This window comes from Pipistrellus kuhlii, unplaced genomic scaffold (assembly GCF_014108245.1).
Source record: "Pipistrellus kuhlii isolate mPipKuh1 unplaced genomic scaffold, mPipKuh1.p scaffold_m20_p_24, whole genome shotgun sequence".
Lineage (NCBI taxonomy): Eukaryota > Metazoa > Chordata > Mammalia > Chiroptera > Vespertilionidae > Pipistrellus > Pipistrellus kuhlii.
This window is the reverse complement of record NW_023425523.1, coordinates 2405797-2426439: the sequence shown is the minus strand read 5'-3', so window position 1 is coordinate 2426439 and position 20643 is coordinate 2405797. Positions and strand designations below refer to the sequence as shown.

Sequence of the window (20643 nt, the reverse complement as noted above, 5' to 3'; positions counted from 1 at the left end):
TATTAGATGCAGAATATTTGGAGATAATCAGTTTTAAATGTTTGTTACGTTTGATTACATTAGAGGCTTATATGTTATCCCGTCTGGACTTGAAGGGAGGGCTGCCTCTTTTGAGAATGACCTGTGATCTGTTTCTTCCTTCCTTCTTTAGGATATTCAGCTAAGCCCAAGCCACACTGTTCAGGTCAATCGTGTATGATCAGCCACAGTACCAGGCCAAGTGCCTGACTCATCTTCTCTAAGTACTTTCACATATCTCCTGTCTAATTATCCCCAATCATTATGTAATCACCTCCTTTGTCACTCACCTCCTGTAAGAACTTGTCTGCACAGAGATCAACTATCAGCACCTATGGAATAAAGGAGCCAGGCAAGTCAAACCAGAGACATTCACAAAGAAATATGTAGGCACTGCTTGGTCAGAAAGTTGCTAAGAAAATAGACCCTAAAGGTGTCCATCACAAGAAAAGAAATGTCTAACTATGGGCAGTGATGAATGTTACATTTTTTGTGGTAATCATTTCACAATATACATATATGTTAAATCATTATGTTATACAACTTATACTAATACAATGTCATAGGTCGATTATATATCAACTAGAGGCCGGTGCACAGGATTTGTGCACTGGTGGGGGCGTGGCCTGTGGGGAGCAGCCCGCTGTGGGAGCACCTCTCATCCTGGTCAGCCAAGCAGCTGTAGACCCACCCTCTGAGTAGCTGCTCCCACTGCAGTAACAGCTGCTCATCCTGGTCAGCTGAGCAGCACTCCCACTGTGTGAACGCATTGACAACCAGGGGACAGCTCCTGTGTTGAGCGTCTGCCCCCTGGTGGTCAGTGAGCATCATAGCACTGGTCAACCAGTTGTTCTGGTGGTCCCACCGTTGGGTCTCTGGGCTTTTATTATATGGGATAAAACTGGGGGGTTGGGGAGTTTAAACCCTAATAGGGAAGACCAGTCCTTTCAGTAAATGGTTACGAGAGTTGGCTATTCATATGACAAAAAGTAAAACAACATCTACCTCTTAGCATATTAAAAAAGACCAAGTTCCAGGACTCAGAACCAAAAATTAAAGACATGCCCGGCTGGTGTGGTTCAATGGTTGAATGTTGACCTATGAAACAGGAGGTCATGGTTTGATTCTCAGTCAGGGCACGTGCCTGGGTTGTGGGCTCGATTCCCAGTGTGGGGCATGCAAGAGGTAGCCAGTCAATGATTCTCTCTCATCATCGATGTTTCTCTCTCTCTCTCCGAACCTCTCTGAAATAAATAAACATATATAATATATATATATATATATATATATATATATATATATATATATATATATATATATTTTTTAAATTAAAGGCACAAAAATAAAGCTTCCACAGCTTCCAGGATATAAGTAGAAGGACATCTACATAAAGTTAATATAAAGAAAAACTTAAGTAGCTCACACATATAAAAACAAAACAACTCAATCAAGGAAAAGATTGATAATTCTGACCACATTAAAATTAAGAACTTCTGTGCATTAAAAAATGCCATTTTGGAGAATGAAAAGGCAATCCATAAAGGGCAGGTATCCAAAATATAAAAAGGCCTCTTACAAATCAGTGAGGATGAACAATCCAGCAGAAAAATAGGCAATAAATTTTATATAAAATGATGTTCAAAAGGCCAATAAACATATAGAAAAATGCTCAGCCTCAATAGTAATCAAGGAATGCAAATTAAACCGCAGTGAGAATGCCACTACACACCCACCGGAGAGGCTGAGTTACACAGACTGATGATGACAAGTGTTGTTGGTGAGATGTGCGATAGGAGCTCTTATACACTGCTGGAGGGAGGTTAGCTTGCCACAACTATTTTGGAAAGCAGTATGGACTTTATTTACTAAAGTTAAAGATATGATTACCCTATAACCCAGCAACTCCACTTTCAAGTATATACCCATAGAACTGCATGCACATATATAAACCCAGGGTCAAATACAAAAATATTTACAGCGCATTATTCATAATAACCCCAAACTGGAAACAACTCAAATATCCAACAATGGGAGGATAGATAAGAAAACTGTGGCACATTCACACAATGGAATACTACACACAATCAGAATGACCAAATCACTGTTAAATTCATCAACATGGATGAATCTTATAGACATAATGCTATCCAAAGAAGCCATTCAAAAAATATCGATATATATGCTGTATGAGTCCATTTATATCAAACTTAAAACCAGGCAAAACTGAACTCTATTACGTAGGGTTGCATGCCTAGATGTAAAACTATGCAGTAAAACAAGTACATAAACACCACAAAAGTAAGACAGTGGTTACCTTCTGTGGGGGGTGGGGAAGGGAACAGTGACTAGGAGGAGGTCTGAGGGGACTTCTGGGAAGAGGGAGGGAGGCTGGCGATGTTTCTATGGCTGCAATGTTCCCACTCTATTCAGTGTTGGTTACATAGGCAACATTGTGATAGTTCACTGAGCTGCACGTTTTGTTCTGGGCACTCATCTACACGTGGGTTACATTTGAAATAATTTTGGAGTTAAATCAGAGTAGTTTTTATGTTTGACTTAAAAATAAAAAAAGACCTGCCATAGCCGGTTTGGCTCAGTGGATAGTGTCAGCCTGCGGGCTGAAGGGTTCTGGGTTGGATTCCAGACAAGGGCACAGGCCGAGTTGTGGGCTCAATCCCCAGTGTGGGGTGTGCAGGAGGCAGCCAATCAGTGATTCTCTCTCATCATTGATGTTTCTCTCTTTCTCCCTCTCCCTTCTTCTCTGAAATCAATAATAATAATAAAAAATCTAACCTTCAAAATAACACGAGTCCATAGTTCATTATTGTAAATAAGATATGTGTACCATAGATTCAGGAATACTGTAGAATTTTTCTTATTGTAGTAAAAAGATAAAAATATGACAGCATAATGCAGTAAGAATAATTATATGCTAGTATTAATTGACAACCCCATCGCTCTTAAAGATCACTTGTTTTCACTGTCAGCGCGCCAGTCTTTCCCCGGGCACTGCTCCCCTCTCACCTCTTCAATGGGCAGGTCCTGGAGCTGCGGTAAGGAGCAAGACAGGATGCCGATGAGGAACGGAGTAGGTGAGCACACGATGTCGATCATGGACGCTGGCAGGACGGGGATGTAGGTGTGCTGCCAGGTGAATGGATACAGTGTGGCAACCACAGCATGGCCACACTTTGACAGGGTGCTGGCCAGAGGAGAAAGCAAATGGTGTCACACACAGAACATGCCATGGAGGGCACTGCAGATGTTATGTCAGAATTACCAACCGATGCCAGATAGTGAGCACAGGTGAACAATTCTGTGATTACTCATTAATGTTTAACATTTTCTTTAAAATTTTAACTTAATTTTCTGAAAGTCTGGAACTTCCATTGTATATCGATAAAAATTGGTGTGTACATAGAAAAGCAATACCAATTTTTAACAGCTTAAGCAAAAACACATTTAGAAAGGTAAATGAATTGCAACACACAAAAGTCACTGGTATAAGCTTAGTGCAAATAGGCTTTGGATTATTTACCATTTAGAATTATCCATGTCACTACGGCATTAGGTAACTGATGGAGATCCTATAGTTTTATTAATATGCCCAAATTTTAAAATGGTCAAAATCCATAAAACACCAGTAGGAAGTAACATAATTTACTTATTTCTCACCTTAGGCTGTTGGCCACAAAGATTACCCTTCGCTCCAAAAGGAGAGACGCACAGACCCGAATCAGATGACACACACTCAGGCACTTAAAGAGACATTCAAAGTCCACATGTTCCAGCCGGGAATCCAGTGGTCGGCAGAGTTCAACCGACTGCAATGCAAGAATCTGAATCAGGGGAGCTGGTGCAATGCTAATGACAGGCCTAATGGATCCTGTTATTCTTCTACAGGTCAAATTCAAGAAAAGGGTCTGCTACAGTTTGTAAAGCTGTCTAGTCTAATCCCAAGACTGAACACCTTTGTAATTTTGTGAATTTCTGGTAAAATTCTTTATCTCACTGCCAATCCTATCTAATAAAGATGGAATATACAAATTGACCGTAACTCTGAGACAAAGTTGACAACGCCCACATCCAATAAGGAGGGACTATGCAAATTGACACAACAAGGTGAGATGCAGAAGGCAGCTCTGGGCCAGAGGAATAGCAGAAGGTAGCTCCAGGCTGGAGCAAAGGCGATGCTGGCAGTCAAGGGAAGGAAGGCCTACTCTTGCAATTATCTTCTAGTAGTAGTATAATCTTCATTTATCACAATTTATTGTAATGACTGAAACTGTCATTGCGAAGTGGCTCATCTGGATATTTCTCTGGTGCTTTGTGAGACTAAAATGTTCCATACTGTTCACCTTCTGCACCGAGAAGGGAAAACTATCCCCGGAGGCTTCTGGAAACTGCCTCCTAATGTCAGGCCTGCTTGTTGGCAGCTCTCAAACCTTTTCAGAATGAGCAAACTTACCCCGTCTCCAGCCCCAGGGAGGTAGCTCTTCACTGTGATGGTGCGTCCCGGGGCCGGGAAAGGAGCTTCCATGACACTTCGCATGAAGGGGTGAACCAGAGCTGGAGACATCTCTCTTCTCTTCTCTACTTCGTCCAAAATCTACACACACACACGTTCTTTTATTAGGAACTCCGTCAAAAGACATAATGAATCCTTTTAACCAACTGACAAACTCAGCTCCCAAATTTAAAAATAATACCAACAGATTAAAAAAAATAAGCTTCAGCATTATCTGCCTTAATTAAAGGCATTATATCTCTTGGGGGGTATCTTTGTATCCCCAAGAAAAGTTATTAAAATGAATCAACTTATTTTTAGATGATGATGCGTCCCTTTTTATTTCCTGCAGTTAGGGGAGGGGATGGGGAATGAGACAAGTTAGCTTCAGGCTATGTTCTCCTATAAGCTGGGGGGTTTAGCAAACCAACCTAAGGGGCAGGGCCAGAGCGTCTGGGTTAGAGATTTAAGCCTCAAACCCGTGGCCCTGACCTACGTCGTCGGGAACCACTCGCTCAGAGCCCGGTGAGGCGGCCACTGCCCACAGCACTCCCTGCTCACCTTTGAGAAGAGGTTGAAGCAGCCCAGGCGACTGACCACGCAGTAAGCCTCGGGCAGGCGCTTTCCTCTGCCTTCTGGCTGAAAGAGAACACACAAAGCAAAAATTAAGCAGCGTAAGTTGTTACTGATTTGGACTATTAACACTCTCTTAATACTCTGTAATACAGAGTAGAAATCAAGGTTCTGATTCTCAGTGAACACTGAAAGATGGGAAAATGCTAAACTATGATAGCATAACTACTCCGGGTTTAGTGGGGACATTCAAGCAAGAAGAAAGTAACTCAGAGCCCTGGATTGGCTCAAATATACCCAGACTGATGCAGCCACTGTGTCAGTGGTTTCTTTATTACAAACATACAAATAAAATAAATCCACACCCTTTTACTCTAAAATACTTTGTGGCTAACCTCAATCTTGCTAACACAGGTTCTTTAACACACATATCATTTTTAAAAAATGCTTTTATTAACTTCAGAGAGGAACAGCAAGGGAGAGAGAGACAGAAACATCGATGGCGAGAATCATTGATGGGCCGCCTCCTGCACGCCCCCAACTGGGGATCGAGCCTGCAACCCAGGCCTGTGCCTTTGACTAGAATGGAACCAGGGACCCTTCAGTCCGCAGGTCAATGCTCTATCCACTGAGCCAAACAAGCTAGCAACACACAGATCATTGAGTAGCCTTCAAACTCATCGGGAGATAGCGTTTCTGAAATTCCTAGTGTGATTCTATTGCTCCTTGACCAACCCTGCCTGGAGCACGAGTCTGCAACTTACCAAAAGCTTCTTACAGTAACCAAACCACCGGCTCCCATCTTCACCAGTTAAGACAAAGGAGAACGTCTCACTAAAAACAAAAAACAAAAACAGGAACTAGTTTGAGATCCAAACAATTGTTTGACATTCCTCATAGAACAAACAATTGACAATTAGTCTAACAGCAGTGACTGTAAGAGGAGGGATTAATATTATTTTACTGCAAGTCACACTGCTCCCGAGGGAAAGCCAGGCCTTGGCAATGTCCTCCCTGCACTGGAGTGAGAGAACAGGTAGAGGATGAATTGCTGTTGTTATTGCCTCCTTTTACTTTCTATTTATCCAGTCTAGTTATTCATCAAGCCTGTTTTCCTTTTGTTGAATGTCCAATTTAGCCAAGCATATAAAAAAGCTGTAAGTGATTGTGATAAACTATTTTTCCCTTCAAAAATTCTTCTATTTAGTTATGAGAAGCCATATAGTGATAGGCAAAGGATAGTATCCTTACTATGTAAAAATTAAGGATACTGTCCATAGGAAAATCACCAAAGCCTCATTAGAAACATAGAGAAAATATATGCAGAGATAATTTATGAAAAGAAGACTTACAGATGCTAAGAAGTGAGTTCATTTATGAAAAAGTCCAAATTTGAACAGCAAGTACATGTGTCTATATAAGGCCAAAATAGAAGACTGGAAGGGAATATGCCAAAATAGTTACAGTGATTATCTCTGAGTAAGCAGAATGCCAGTAACTTCTAACTTCTGCTTTTTATTTACTTCTCTGTATTTTCCGAATATCCTATATAATAAAAGTGTAGCATGCAAATTGTCCCCTCAACTAGTTCACCTGGGAGTTCGACCAGGGGGCGGGACCGGCCAGGGGAGGGAGGGAGCCCCTGGCGGCAGCCAATAGCGACCCTACGAGTGCAGGAATTTCTAGTTCTAGAATAAACACACATAACTTGTCTGGGTGGGGTGTGATAGGATGGGGAGTCAGGGCAGAAGGAAGAAGGGGTCTCTGTGCTGGAAGTGTAACTGCCAGCACAAAAGCCTCAGGATTGATGGTGCAGCGATGAGAGCGGCGATCAGGCTAGACTGGTTATGGGAGCCAGCGGCTTAGTCTAGAGGCAATCGGAGGTGGAAGGGCAGGGCTCCTTTGGCAACAGCTGAGGCTGTCTCCCAGCAGGTCGGCGCCATGTGACATGGTTCACATAAACACCCTTCCAGTCCAACGGCACGATCAAGAATTACAGTTTTGAACAAAGCAGTTACCAATTTACAAGCAGCATGCGCGCATAACTCCCCTCTCAACATTCTACATGTCCCACACGGGAGCCTCTCACAGGGCTCATACAAACTGGACTGCGGCTGCTTCTATCAACGGATGCAGTGCTCTGTCTGACCTGCTTCTGAGTCCCTAAGGTGGCTTTCCCTTTTCTATCCACTTGGTGGCATGTCTGGTTGTGGAACTTTTTCCTCTGCAGGACTGGCGAAGTGGACACTCACACTTGTTTTCTCTTGGACACTGACATTATTCCTTGTGTTTTTTTCCTGAGTCCCAAGAGGAAATGTTCTAATTCTGTTTCTTCCTTTCCTCCCCCGCCCCCCATCCCCTCCCTCCTTGACCTGCTACAGTCCACACCGCTTCACTGCTGGCTCCCCCACTTCCCAAGCCTCTGTCTGATTCTCTGTTTCTAGTTCCAACAAATAGAAACCAGATAAAGTAGCTACTTACCTCTTGAGTTCTGAGGTTGGAGCCCAGTCCTTCGAATCAGGAAAACAAAATTTGGGGATAACTTTGAGCCTCTCTTCAGTGTCTTTGGATTGCTTAAAGCCATGATCACCCTGAAAAAGATAACAATGCAGGTGACTAATATTCTATGCAAGTGGAGAACAGAAATAAAGTCCTCAGCCTGGTCTTGGGAAAAGAGGTCTCTGATGAGTCTAAATAGTATCTCAGCATAGTTTTGTGCTGTTTAACGAAACAGAAAGGCCAAGACTGGTAACCACTGAAGATGCATTGAGAACAAAGTTACTGAGAATAAAAAATCCTATTTTTACACAGTAATGGTATAGTGGAGATCCTACAATCTGATGTAAGAGCGATAACCGAATATGGAACATCAAATAAATAAAAATCTATTCTATAATATAGATTTTTTCTAGTTCTAGAATAAACACACAGATAGCAGAAACCTAGTCAGCTCTAGACACTCTCTGATCAATAACCAAAGATGTTTTGAAAAAGCAGATGAATGCTTTTCAGAAAAGAATGTTTAGAATCCACTCCATATATTATCATTTCCCTTAGCATGTATTCTTTGCTACATAATTACTGGTTTGCAACTTCCTGTAAAATTTCAGCATGGAAGACCCTTTTGCGCAAGTCTGGTATTATACCTAAAGGACAGTCTAAGTTTAGTTAAACCAAAAGACATTGAAAATTTAGTACAAAAACAAGCAGATAATAAGTCTAATTACCATATTGCCTTCATGTAACTAATATAAACGCTCTATCCTTTCATTTCTAAAGCAAAACATGCAGCCATTCTGGGTCACTTGGATATTAAGTTCTTAAGAAATGGAAAAGCATATTATTAAATGATTCACAATCATCTTCATTCAAGGTTTCCTGCAATAGGACCGAGAGGGGCTTGGTCAGCTCTTTGCGTCCCTAACGTAAGGGTTCTGTGCACAAAGATGCTAAACAAATCGCTCAGAGACGCTTCTGAGTCACTGGCAGAGTCAATGGATCCTTATCTGGTTGTGAGCCCATTAATTCAGGCTGCGTTGAAAACAGGTTCAACATCAAGATTTCTCTCTGCAAATATAAGATATCAAAAATGGAGTGGGGGTAGAAGTTCCTCTTTATGGAAAATTTGATTCCTCAAGACCATCTAGTTGACATTATTTTAGACTCTAATGGTCTCATGTTATTAAGCAGGGCCATGACCCCCTGCCCTCACACTACACTGAGGAATTTTATTAAAAAATTAAACTTAATTGACTTATTTATAGTAGGGATGTTGTTGAGAATTTAAAAAAAATGAGAATCCATACAGGAAACGTCTCTTAAGTTCCAGTACAGTCATGCTTCACTAGCTTTTTTAGTGAAACATGTAACTCAAGGTTAGAAACCAAAAGTCCTAATCGGGCTGAGTAGATGATTTAAAGGAGAGAAGCGCTCCAAGGAGGAAGCTGGAGAGTGAGCAAACGCCCCTATCTACAGGGATCACTCTCACCAGGGCCAGCTACAGAATCTGCAGAGCACCATGCAAGGTGAGCTGTGGGCCCTTGTTTTAAAAGCAGTAAACATGAAACATAAAATAAAATAAAAAACATCAGCTTCTGTGGTCTTTACCCTGTGAAGGGGTTTTTATTTGCCATTTCATGTCATGTGCCCTCAGGCACAAGGATCCTGGGGTGAAGCGCAGACCCTCACAACCCTCACTGAGGTCCTGGCCTGCAATCGGTGCACAAGTGACCCAGCAGCTGATGGGTTTCCAGATGCAGAACGGACACTGTGTCCTGACCAGAGGTGAGGAAGCTAAGCCAGGCCTCTCTGTATCTCTCGGGCCACTGTTCCCACCCAGCGGGGCAACCCCCATGGGGGAGTAGCCTCCACAGGGGCATGTGCTCGGGTTGAGGGTGGTGCAAGTTCTTGCCCCACCAAGGCAGCCGCTGAACGTGAGTGGCACTGCCAGCCCAGGCAGGGACGATCTCGCCATGCATTGGCTAGAGATGCTGTGGGGCAATGCTTGCCTGATCCTGACCTTCTCCATGCCTGTGCCCAAGCCCCTGCCAGGGACAGAGAGGGCAGTAGTTACTGAGTAGGGGCAGAAGGGGGAAAGTCAGACAGGGCCCAGGAAACCAGGGGGCAGGGGGGAGGACAAGTAGAGAACCATCCTGGGGAGGTGGCAAGAGGTGCGACCATGCATGAACCGAGCACTTAAGACCTAGCCTCTTGCCTCCTTGTCCCACCGGATCTCACTTCCAAAACACAAATTCAAAGGCAACGTTATTAAGAATTGCAATGGGGACTGCAGAGCATTCAGTCCCCAGCACAGGGCCCCTCTGAGGGAGGGGCCTCATGTGACTGTGCTGGTCACGTGCCCATGAAGTCAGCCATGGCTTACTCAGTTTCAGCCAATTCCTGCCGCTCAGGAATGTAGGCTGAGTGCGGGTAGGCTTTCCAGTTTCTCAGGAAAAAGCAGAAGCACAGGTTTTTATGTGAAATTTGATTTTTAAACATTGGCAACAAGTAATTTACTGTTATTATTTTTACAAAACACCACAAATAGGGAGGGGGGAAAGTTTGTAGTCTCAATTTGCTCAGAGGCCATGGTTTGCAAGCCCTGATGCAATGATCATGTTCCTCTCTCTGTTTTTGCTGCCACGAAGCTCAGAGCCACATCTGGGGTCTGTGTTCTAAGCCCTGTGTTCACGGGCAGGGACCAAGATCTTTTTCATTTGTATTCCTAGCACCTAATATTGGCAAACGGTAGATATTTAAGAAATATTTGATGAAATGAATGAATGAATCATGTTTTGAAAAAGGCAGAGCAAACTAAATAATATTGTTAATAATAGCTTCCAGTAAAAAAAATAATAGCTACCATTTGGCAAGTCCTTACCATGTTCCAGGGATGGCACTTCACATACATTATGTTGTTAAATCCCCATTAATAATGGCTAACACTATATGGTACTTACTGTGGGCTAGACACTGTTCAAAGGGCCTTATACAGCTATTTAGTCCTCATCACTGCTTAGTGGAATGGACACTATTATGATTCCCTCCATTTTATAAATGAAGAAACCGAGGCACAGAGCAGTTATGTAATTGCTACGAGTCACACAGCTAATAAATGGCAAATGCAGATAGTTGGTTTAGAATTCATGCTCTAAACTCCTACCCTGTTCGGCCGCATTTATTATTCCCTTCAATAAGGATGAGAAAATGGAGGCTCTGTAACTTGTTAGAGGTCACTTAGTAAATAGCAGAGTGAAAAATAAAGCACAAACTTGGATAATGAGCTTTTTCCTCCCTTGAGGTGGCAGCTCATGCTTGACATAAGATGTCATCAGAGCTTGGCTTGCATGGTTCAGTGGCTAAGCGTCAACCTATGAACCAGAAGGTCACGGTTCAATTTCTGGTCAGGTCACATGCCTGGTTGTGGGGCATGCAGGAGGCAGCTGATCAATGATTCTCTCTCATCATTGATGTTTCTATCTCTCCCCTTCTTTTCTGGTATCAATAAAAACATATATATGTATATGTCATCAGAGTCATCTACCAGACCCTATAGGAAGTACAGCACACTACTAAAAGCTGACAGAGACAACAAGAAACAAGAGGAAATAAATACACGCAGAGACACAGGAACATTCCTGAGTGCCCCCTGCCTTCTTGCACCTACCTTGCCAGGGAACTGCTGAATGACCTGGGGAACGTAGCTTATATCTGATGGTTTCTTCTGGAGAGACACAACCACAAAGAGTTCAAACAGCTGCTGCTCCTGTAACTCAATGAGGTCGCGCTCTAAGGTCTGGTAGTGGGGGTTCCTCTTGGCACACTGCTGCAGCTGCGCTAAGCGCTTGTGGCGATCTGCAACGACAGCACGGAGCCGTGTTTTCCATGGAAGCCGGCTTCCCTCTAGCACCAGAGGTCGCAACCCACTCAGGACTAATCTTCCCTCAGCTACTGCTGAAGGAATGTTGACTCACCAACATCTGCCACACAGACATACCTGTTAGGGCTATGACAGGCTTGAGGGTCAAGTGCAGATTCTCACAAGCACTTGGGGCCCTGTGTTGGGACTGATTCTCTTATGTCCCAACACATGCTCTATGTTACCCCATCTTTCATGGCCTAACACCAGGACATACGGAACATGTCAGGCAAAAGCACTGGCCTGATCAAAGATATCACTATTGGGACCATGAAATCATGTTGGGGTAGAGAGGAAGATGATATGATAAAAGAACTGAGTCCTACAGAGGGCAAACACATTGAGTTTGATAAAATTAAAACAGCCGAAACCGGTTTGGCTCAGTGGCAGAGAGTCATTCTGCGGACTGAAAGGTCCTAGGTTCGATTCCGGTCAAGGGCATATACATTGGTTGCGGGCACATCCCCGGTAGAGGTTGTGCAAGAGGCAGCTGGTCTCTCTCATTGACGTTTCTAACTCTCTCCCTCTTCCTTCCTCTCTGTAAAAAAATCAATCAATAAAATATATTAAAAAAATAATAAAATAAAAATAAAACAGCCTCTTCCATTTCCTCCTAAAAAAAAAAAAAATTAAAACAAAACTATTCTCATGTGAAAGAAACTGTCCTTTTTCCTTCTCTCCTTGGCACACAGCTCTAATAATGGACATGCACTTTTATCAGTAAATGATGCTAGCCCAGCAGGCATGGCTCGGTTGAGTTGACCTAGGAACCAGAAGGTTGAAGTCTGATTCCTGGTCAGGGCTCAGGCCAGGGTTGCAGGCTCGATGCCCAGTGTGGCGCATGCGGGAGGCAGCCGATCAATGACTCTCTCTTATCATTGATGTTTCTATCTCTCCCTTCCTCTCCCTTTGTCTCTGAAATAAATATCAATAAACGATACTAAATGCAAGAGAAAATAATTGAAGTAGAAGACATCCATTCACAGACTATTTCTCAAAAGGATAAAAACATACTACTTAAACAGTGCAAGCAATACCACTCAACACTGGCTTGCATTTATCCTTTATGTTCATTTATCTCTAATTCTGAACAATCTGAGACAGTGTCCCCCAAGGGGAAGGGTAGTACCTGCAGAAGAAATAATCCAAGTGGCTCATTGACTTGCCTATGTGTCATTCTGTGCCAACAGTGGAAAGACTCATCCTCTGACTAATCATTTTGATTTTTTAAAAAAATTTATGATGCATTATGCCCCCCAAAGAGTTACACTATGGATCAAAAATACATCTAGGAGTGGCTTCCCAGAATTATCTAGTACATTTAGTACTCTAGGAAAAATTTTTACTTATTCCAAAGGGTTCAGTTCAAGTCAAGAAAAATTTAGGTCCTGTTTCTCAGTATCAACAGCACTGAATTAGCCATCTGTGCACATCCAGGCTGAACCTGATGCTGACTTAAGTTTCACCTTCAGGCTGCAGAATCAAACACCTGAACTAATTCAGGCCAGTGGAGGGAGCACCTGATTGTTAATCATAAGATCAGGGTATCAGACTTGGAACTGCCCTGCACACAGCTTTGAATATTCATGTCTCCTACTTTCTCCATGCCTCGTTTGCCAGTCAAACAGGAACTGACAAAGTTCCTGTGAGAATCCATTAAAGGAAGGGTATCAAGCACCATGAAGTGAAACAACAAATATAGCAAAAACTGCATGGCATATTCTATAGTCTAACAAAAAATAAATGGCACAATAATTCTATCTAATAAAATAGTAATATGCAAATTGACCATCATTTCAACACACAAGATGGCTGCCCCCATGTATTCAAAGATGGCCACCACAAGATGGCCATCAGGGGAAGGCAGTTAGGAGGGACAAGGCCTGCAAGGGAGGGCAGTTAGGGGAAAAAGGGCTGGCAGGGGAACAGTTAGGCATCAATCAGGCTGGCATGGGAGTGGTTACAGGATGATCAGGCTGGCAGGCAAAAGCAGTTAGGGGCAATCAGGAAGGCAGGCAGGCAAGCAGTTGGGAGCCAGCAGTCTTGGATTGTGAGAGGGATGTCCGACTGCCCATTTAGTCTTACCGGGATAAGGCCTAAATGGGCAGTCAGACATCCCTCGAAGGGTCCCAAATTGGAAAGGGTGCAGGCTGGGCTGAGGGGACCCGCCCAGCATGCACGAATTTCATGCACTGGGTCTCTAGTTTGGAATATAAATGCCTATGAAGAAGAAAAAGATCAAAGTTTTCTGTCCCAGTATCAGAGATACCAACGTCACTAACTTACACTTGAGTGACTGTGAAAAATCTGATACTGAATGACAAGTATTTGTCTCAGGGGATGATTCACACATACCCTATTTTGGCTCTGGGAAATGTCTACACATTTGTCTGGACACGCAGCTCTGCCACTCCCCTAAGAACATTCCATCTTAGCTCCATGAGGGTTTGCCTCGCTCCACTCTGGGAGATGTTTAATGCTGTCAGACATCTGACAGTGTGCTGCTTAGTTTGCCAAATCTCAACAAGCTCTTATACTGAAAAAATCTCCTACAATATGACACTTCTTGTGGGAAAACATGCTTAATCACACCGGCAGGTGCCACCCCACCTATGCCGTGATCATCACGAGAAAGGGAGCAGCCCATTGACTCACTCACTCTTTGGCAGATACTCGGCATCACTTTCGTTCCCACTGGTTTCACCTGAAAAGAGAGAGGTAGTTTCCATCTGTATTTGTCCACCGGTAGGAAGTTCAGGAGGATGGAAACAATGTGAAACCTCCACAGACCTGGGGCTTGGAGTCAGGAAAGCTGAGCCTGTCTCCAACCACTGAGTTACACCAGGGCAGGACAGTCACAGAAAACAAAAGGCCCAGAGGAGAAAACACTCTATCCGTCTTCTTCCCACACCCTCCCTTCCTGATCCTAGAAATTAACAGTAGTTCAGACTAGTTTTAAGAAGTCTAGTTTGGAGTCTATTTCTACATCCATCTCCTCATCTTTAAATTCTCGAATAAAGTATCCAAGGTTGAACACCAACCCGACTAAAGAAAAATCTCAACACAGAACAAACTATGAATTTAAAATCATGGAAAATGTTGGGGCAAAGGGGATTACCAAATAAGTTGATGAAGTAACAATCTCTTTTTTATGATCTCTCCAAGCTAACTCCAGGCCAAACTGAACTCTTCTATTCGAAATTCTGCTTTAAATTGCTCTTATTTTTCCCAAACAAATTTTAAGTTTCTTGAGAATGAGAGCTATATTTTTACAGGAGAGTGTTTTACAAGTGAACAAAAAATTTCTAGATTAAGTCTGAAAAGTTAGGGCAAAAATAAAATGTGAAGAAAGGGGAAAATTTAAAATGTACCAGGGAGGAGAGAATCCAAGATGGCTGCTTGGGTAGGCAACTAGCCGCAGCCGCACATAAAATGTACCAGGGAAAACAAGACCCAGGGACCTAAGAGAAGTTACAGAAAGATTAGCTTTTTAAATATTGGGTACCACATATGTTTGTAACTTCACATTAACCACCATGACAAAAAGTATACTGAGGCTCTGAACACTGTTTGGTATGAAGGAACAACCTGTCTGCTCCTGGGTCCTTAGCCGCAGGCACTCTCTGGGAGCCTAGGAAGTTTAAGGAAAGAAAGAAAAGCAAGGGAAAAGGGAGGAGAGGTACTATAACTGGAAAAGACCTTATAATACTGTCACATCTATTATTTGGTGACTTGCACTCTGGGACACTAAATGAAGGTTAAGGGTAAGGGGTAGGGGGTTTATAAGCCACCCAAATCTACACAGAATCTATAGGGATCAAAAAAGTACTAGGCTGTTCCTTTTTATGTGTAACTTTAACATGCAAAATTGTAATGGCAGAATTGAAGAATGGCACTAAATCATTCTGTAATTCTGATAACTGAAACTTAAGAAATGTTTAGGTTGGAATAGATTCAGTACAGCTCAGCATGTACTGACACAGAAGGTAAATACAATTATCTGGTCCTACTAGATATCGTTGATAAGCAGACAGAAGCGTAAGAAGGAAAACAAACATCAGAGAACAGTGACCATGGAGCCAGGAGATCCTCAGGCCTGAGAGAAACCCCCTGGCCCGCTGGAGAAGTTGGCCACAGACTGGGTAAATGCATATTGTCTTTGAGCCACACAAACGAAAAACAGTCCTAAAGGGAAGGGTTACACTTAAGGACTGCGTTTGTGTGTGTGTGTGTGTGTGCGTGTGCGTGTGCGTGTGTGTGTGTGTGTGTGTGTGTGAGCGCTAGAAGTTGGCAATTCAGGCTGTTGATTTTTTTTCCTTTTTAATAATGATGCAGTGACAAAATAATTTGTCTCTTCAAAAACTTGTTTTACAATTGAATTTACTAAAATGTTCCTAATCCATAAGGCATAAAGCATTTGAATAAGATATCGGAATAACCTACTGAGGATGCCATATCTGGAGAATACAGTTATCAATAGACTGCTGTTAATCTGGGAAAAAGATAATGTTCTTTTAGAATTAGTCCTGGTCCCAGTGTCCTGATATTGTACATAATTTGCAACTTACAATTTATGTCCTTGTCTTCAACAGTGAGATTGCTATGTGCCACAGAGGCTCTTTAGAAAACTAATGATAATGTGTTTGAAAGGATCCAGCATGATATCTAGCATCAGTTTTCATTTTCTGTATATAGTTCTGGGTTATACAAGTTAAAAGCCTTTGGCCATATCCTTAGTGAAGACAAGGAAACATGGAGAGGAGACAGTGAAAATGCTAAAAACCAAAGTTAATGAGAAAAATGGAGAGTAACTGTTGGTGACGGAAAAGGGTTAAGACCTTATGGATCCATGCTCCTTAATTTAAAATGACATTTCCTCTTCTGGCTCAGTTTCTTAGTCTGTACAATTAGGATAGTCCCTACCTCCTAATGCTGTCATATGTTACACACATGAGGTAGAGTACGTAAAGAAACTATACACACATGAGTATGTAAATCCAGTGATGTTAGCTATTATTAACAATAATCAGAAGTATTTCTTCTGCAGAAGACTGAAACATCTTTTACTAATTGCTTTTGAGGATATAAAAACTGACATTTAAAATGGTGGCCCGTTCATTTTAATCATCGCAGAGTAAGAAGAAAGAGTCTTGAATTGTAACATGAAGAATTTCACTTTCAGATATAATTGTTACACTGTAGAATAGATTTAAGGGAAATTTGGAAGTCTGCAAAAATATGAAACATACTCTTCTGGTATGATGTGGCTGTTGTTTTTGACTTAGGAATCTCACATACAAAAACTGCGAAATCTTGCCTATTTTTTGCAGACAGCCAAGTTAAAGAATCTTGCATAAGTTTTAAAGAAAATTCTAATAATTCACTCTGGATGTTAAAATCTTCTTAATTAGGACAACATAAGTTTTATCTAAGCATCTGAAGGATAAAACTATGGAGCTTATAAGATGACTGACTATAAGATGAGTAGCACATACTTTCAGTCAATATATACCTAATAATATTTTAATTTCTCCACTGAGTCTATACTTATAAGTGACTATAAATAAAAGTAGAACTACAAAAGAATGATGCAATTTACCTATGAAAATTAATCTTGTTGGTTTATATGTATATATTTTTCATTTGTTTAATTATCTATTTATTTACTTATTACTTGACAAAGAACTAAATAAGAGGAGCTTGAGGAAGAACAAGAAATAGTCCCTTAGCCTAAATAAGTTTTATATTTAAGTGGGATAGATAGGAAAGTAAACTAAAAACCATAATTCACATCAATCATTAAGTTATATGATTCTCTCCTCATATGCTGATAGCGATGAACAGCTAGAACAATTCTTACCTTTAGAAGGAGGTACGTCTTTTCCTGAGTACGGATGTAACTTTACTCTCTTTTTCCCTCTCTTTGATTCAAATATGTCATCTATTCTCAATACCAGCTGAAAAAGACCAGAAAAGTACAAGTTAAAACCAACACCAACAAGTTTGCAGCCCACTTTCATTTGAGATGCTCATTGAGAAAAAGGTCCATTTTATAAATGAAACTTACATTTCTCAATTTTGAATCTAAAATTATCTTTTAAAAGATATATATTTTTTATTGATTTCAGAGAGGAAAGGAGAGGGGGAGAGAGAGATAGAAACATCAATGATGAGAGAGTCATTGATCGGCTGCCTCCTGCACGCCCCACCCTGGGGATCAAGCCCGCAACCCAGGCATGTGCCCTTGGCCAGAATCCAACATAGGACCCTTCAGTCTGCAGGCCGACACTCTATCTACTGAGCCAAACCGGCCAGGGCTAAAATGATCTTTACTAAGATAATACGTTGCTCTAAATAAAGTCCATGTTACATGGGTAAAAGAAGGGGATCCTTTCCAGAAGAACCCAGCACAGGCTTTGGAGAGATTCCTCGTCATTCCATGTCACGACATGCAGGAAATCTAGGTACTGCACGTAATAGGGTGACCAAGCATTTACTCTCAGACTCAAGTTTTTGCCTGCCCAGAATAGGAAGTGGAATACTTATTCACTTGGAAGGTAGGGTGGGGCTCAGTTATTTTTGCTCCCAGGAATTTTTAGCAAAGAGATAAATCATACATAGGAAGTTTTTGTCAAAGGGAATACTCTATCTCTTTGCTAGTAGGAGCACTAATATTACAATTTATCTTAGAAACATATCATAAAATTAAGAGACTCTCAAATATGCTTTATTTAATAAACATTATTCATTAGAATGATTTCTTTGCTGCTGGAAGGAGTGTGTGAGAGACAGACATGCACACAGACTGGGCTTTAAAAAAAAGGAAGGAGCCTGGCCAGTGTGGCTCAGTTACTAAGTGCCAACCTATAAACTGGGAGGTCACAGTTTGATTCCCTGTCAGGGCACAGGCCTGGGTTGTGGGCTTGATCCCCAGTAGAGGGCATGCAGGAGGCAATCAATAATACTTTCTCATCATTGATGTTTCTGTATCTCTCTTCCTCTCCCTTCCTCTCTAAAATCAATAAAGATATATTTTTTTTAAAAGAGGAAAAAATTAAAGATGATCAATTGCCACTTTAAAAAAGGAAGAACTGGTTAGTTTTTTTCATATATCTTTTTCTTAAAATTCCAAGCTTTTTCTTAACTATTAGTCCTGATTTAATATATTTAATGCTCAGAACTTCAATTGTTACGAACATTATAAAAAATGATAACCAACGAAGTTGGAGAAAAACACCCTTGTTTTCTCTTTTGTCCTCGTTTCTTCAGTGATGTTGGCAATCGTAGGCAGTGAATGAGTCCAGAGCAAAAAATAACATGTGAGGAACATGTGCTTCCAATATGCAGATTATCCCCACATTTATGGATGAGTTTGTTCTTTCAATGATTTTCTGTAACTGCCAAGCAAGTCAAAAATTACCAATGTCCTTAAATATTTGCATTATAAAAAATAAATAAAAGGACCCAATGTAAAAAAGTACATTTAGGGTTATGGAAAGATATTTGAGAGCAAACATATTTTTAGTTGCAAATGAACAAAATTAATATAAATTTTTTTATTATTTTTATTTTTTAATATATTTTATTGATTTTTTTTTTACAGAAGAAGAGAGAGGGATAGAGAGTTAGAAACATTGATGAGAATCATCAATCAACTTCCTCTTGCACACTCCCTACTGGGGATGTGCCCTTGACCAGAATCGAACCTGGGACCTTTCAGTCAGCAGGCCGAACGATGCTCTACCACTGAGCCAAACCGGTTTGGGCTGAACTAGGTCTTTAACCCTTTGCACTCCGAACCATTCTGGACATTGGCTACCAGCTACTCGACACTACTTTGCGGCGGACACGTCAAAATTAATATAAATTTTTAAAAATTAAACTTATTGGGGTGACACAAGTCAACATGAGCATAACTAATATAAATATTAATGTGCATTTGAAAAGTATACTCCAAAGTATACACAACTATTTTAAAGGAAAGGGAGCAATCTGCCCTAGAAAGATGAGGTAAAGTACTAAGTTAAAATGTGGTTATGAGCTGGGAAGAAGAGCCTGCTTTTATCTCCTAATTGTAGGAAATACTGTGGGGCAGTCTTCCTAAGAATGATGGGAAACACATTGTTGTACATGTGTGACACAAACATCAGGGAATCTACTCCAGCAAACAAAGGCCTCCAGAGCAGGATAAGAAAGGAAGGGTGGGGAAGAGGCATATGGACTAGATCAGTGTTTTTGCAAACTAGGAAACCAGTTTCTCTTCCAGGGATAGCTCTAGTCATCAAAGGGGAAATAAGTAAAAAAGGCTTTCTCCAAAACCAATATTTGTATTGCAAATTGAACATCCTAAAAGCATATAATTGAAGGAGGATCACAGGTAGAAATGCTAACAGTCTGCTCCTGCCTGATAATCAGGAGTTCCTCCTTCTCCCACCCATAATTCTAAAAACACAAACCCCCCAAAACGTTTGGGAAATATTAAGAAGGAAAAGTTGGATCCTAGAACACACTTCAAGCAGTCGGAGATCCACGGCATGGGAAGTAGAGGCACGAAGCCTAAAGCGCTCAATCTCCTTGGGTCTCAGTAGACTGCACAGTCCGTCATTCCTCAGTACTTGCTTAGGCCATTCCAAAACCACATCATAAATGAAGTCTCTATTGTGTTTGTGTTCTGGCCCCTGGGGACACACAATGAGCTATTTCTGGGCCATGTGGGAAGCAGCTTCGTGTGCCAGCGTGGTCTATCGGAGGGGAGAGTTACCATTGGAAGGAACATTACAGGCTGCTGAAGGCCTGGTAGTTCCTCAAACCTCTGCTTTTTAACCCTTCCTCATCATCCTCAGCAGAATAAACAGCTAAAGATATATATATTTTTTTTCCCACAGAGAAATATCAGTTTAGAGCATTTTAGGAACTGTGTCTTTAACTTTTCACTTATTAAAGAGGGAGTGGCAGGAAATAGATCAGAAGAATTAAAGTAATTATGGAACAGAGTATTTCCCAAGGAACCAATCAGTTACTAAACCAAGAAACAGCTGTGACTTCTGTTTAATGTTAAAATCAGGTACAAAAACTGTGCTAAACGAGTAGGATTAAGGAAAGGAGTACTATTTCAATGATTGGATTT

General features: G+C 41.4%; 1 protein-coding gene across 6 annotated transcripts in view; it reads right to left on the bottom strand.

The window, feature by feature from the left end:
- The window catches only part of DENND2C (DENN domain containing 2C), a 43346-nt gene that overhangs the window by 5433 nt on the left and 17270 nt on the right, over positions 1-20643 (bottom strand). For 3 of the 6 annotated variants that reach the window (XM_045586849.1, XM_045586846.1, XM_045586845.1), the window contains exons 7-16: positions 17377-17473; positions 14176-14220; positions 11265-11548; positions 7580-7689; positions 5863-5932; positions 5087-5164; positions 4487-4627; positions 3694-3842; positions 3043-3220; positions 309-350 (exon numbers count right to left, since the gene is read on the bottom strand). In XM_045586849.1, coding sequence (XP_045442805.1) covers positions 309-350; positions 3043-3220; positions 3694-3842; positions 4487-4627; positions 5087-5164; positions 5863-5932; positions 7580-7689; positions 11265-11548; positions 14176-14220; positions 17377-17473 — 1194 coding nt within the window. Of the gene's footprint in view, positions 1-308; positions 351-2863; positions 2897-3042; positions 3221-3693; positions 3843-4486; positions 4628-5086; positions 5165-5862; positions 5933-7579; positions 7690-11264; positions 11549-14175; positions 14221-17376; positions 17474-20643 lie in introns of all 6 variants that reach the window. The other 3 variants (XR_006742562.1, XM_045586847.1, XM_045586848.1) reach the window with 3 other exon arrangements.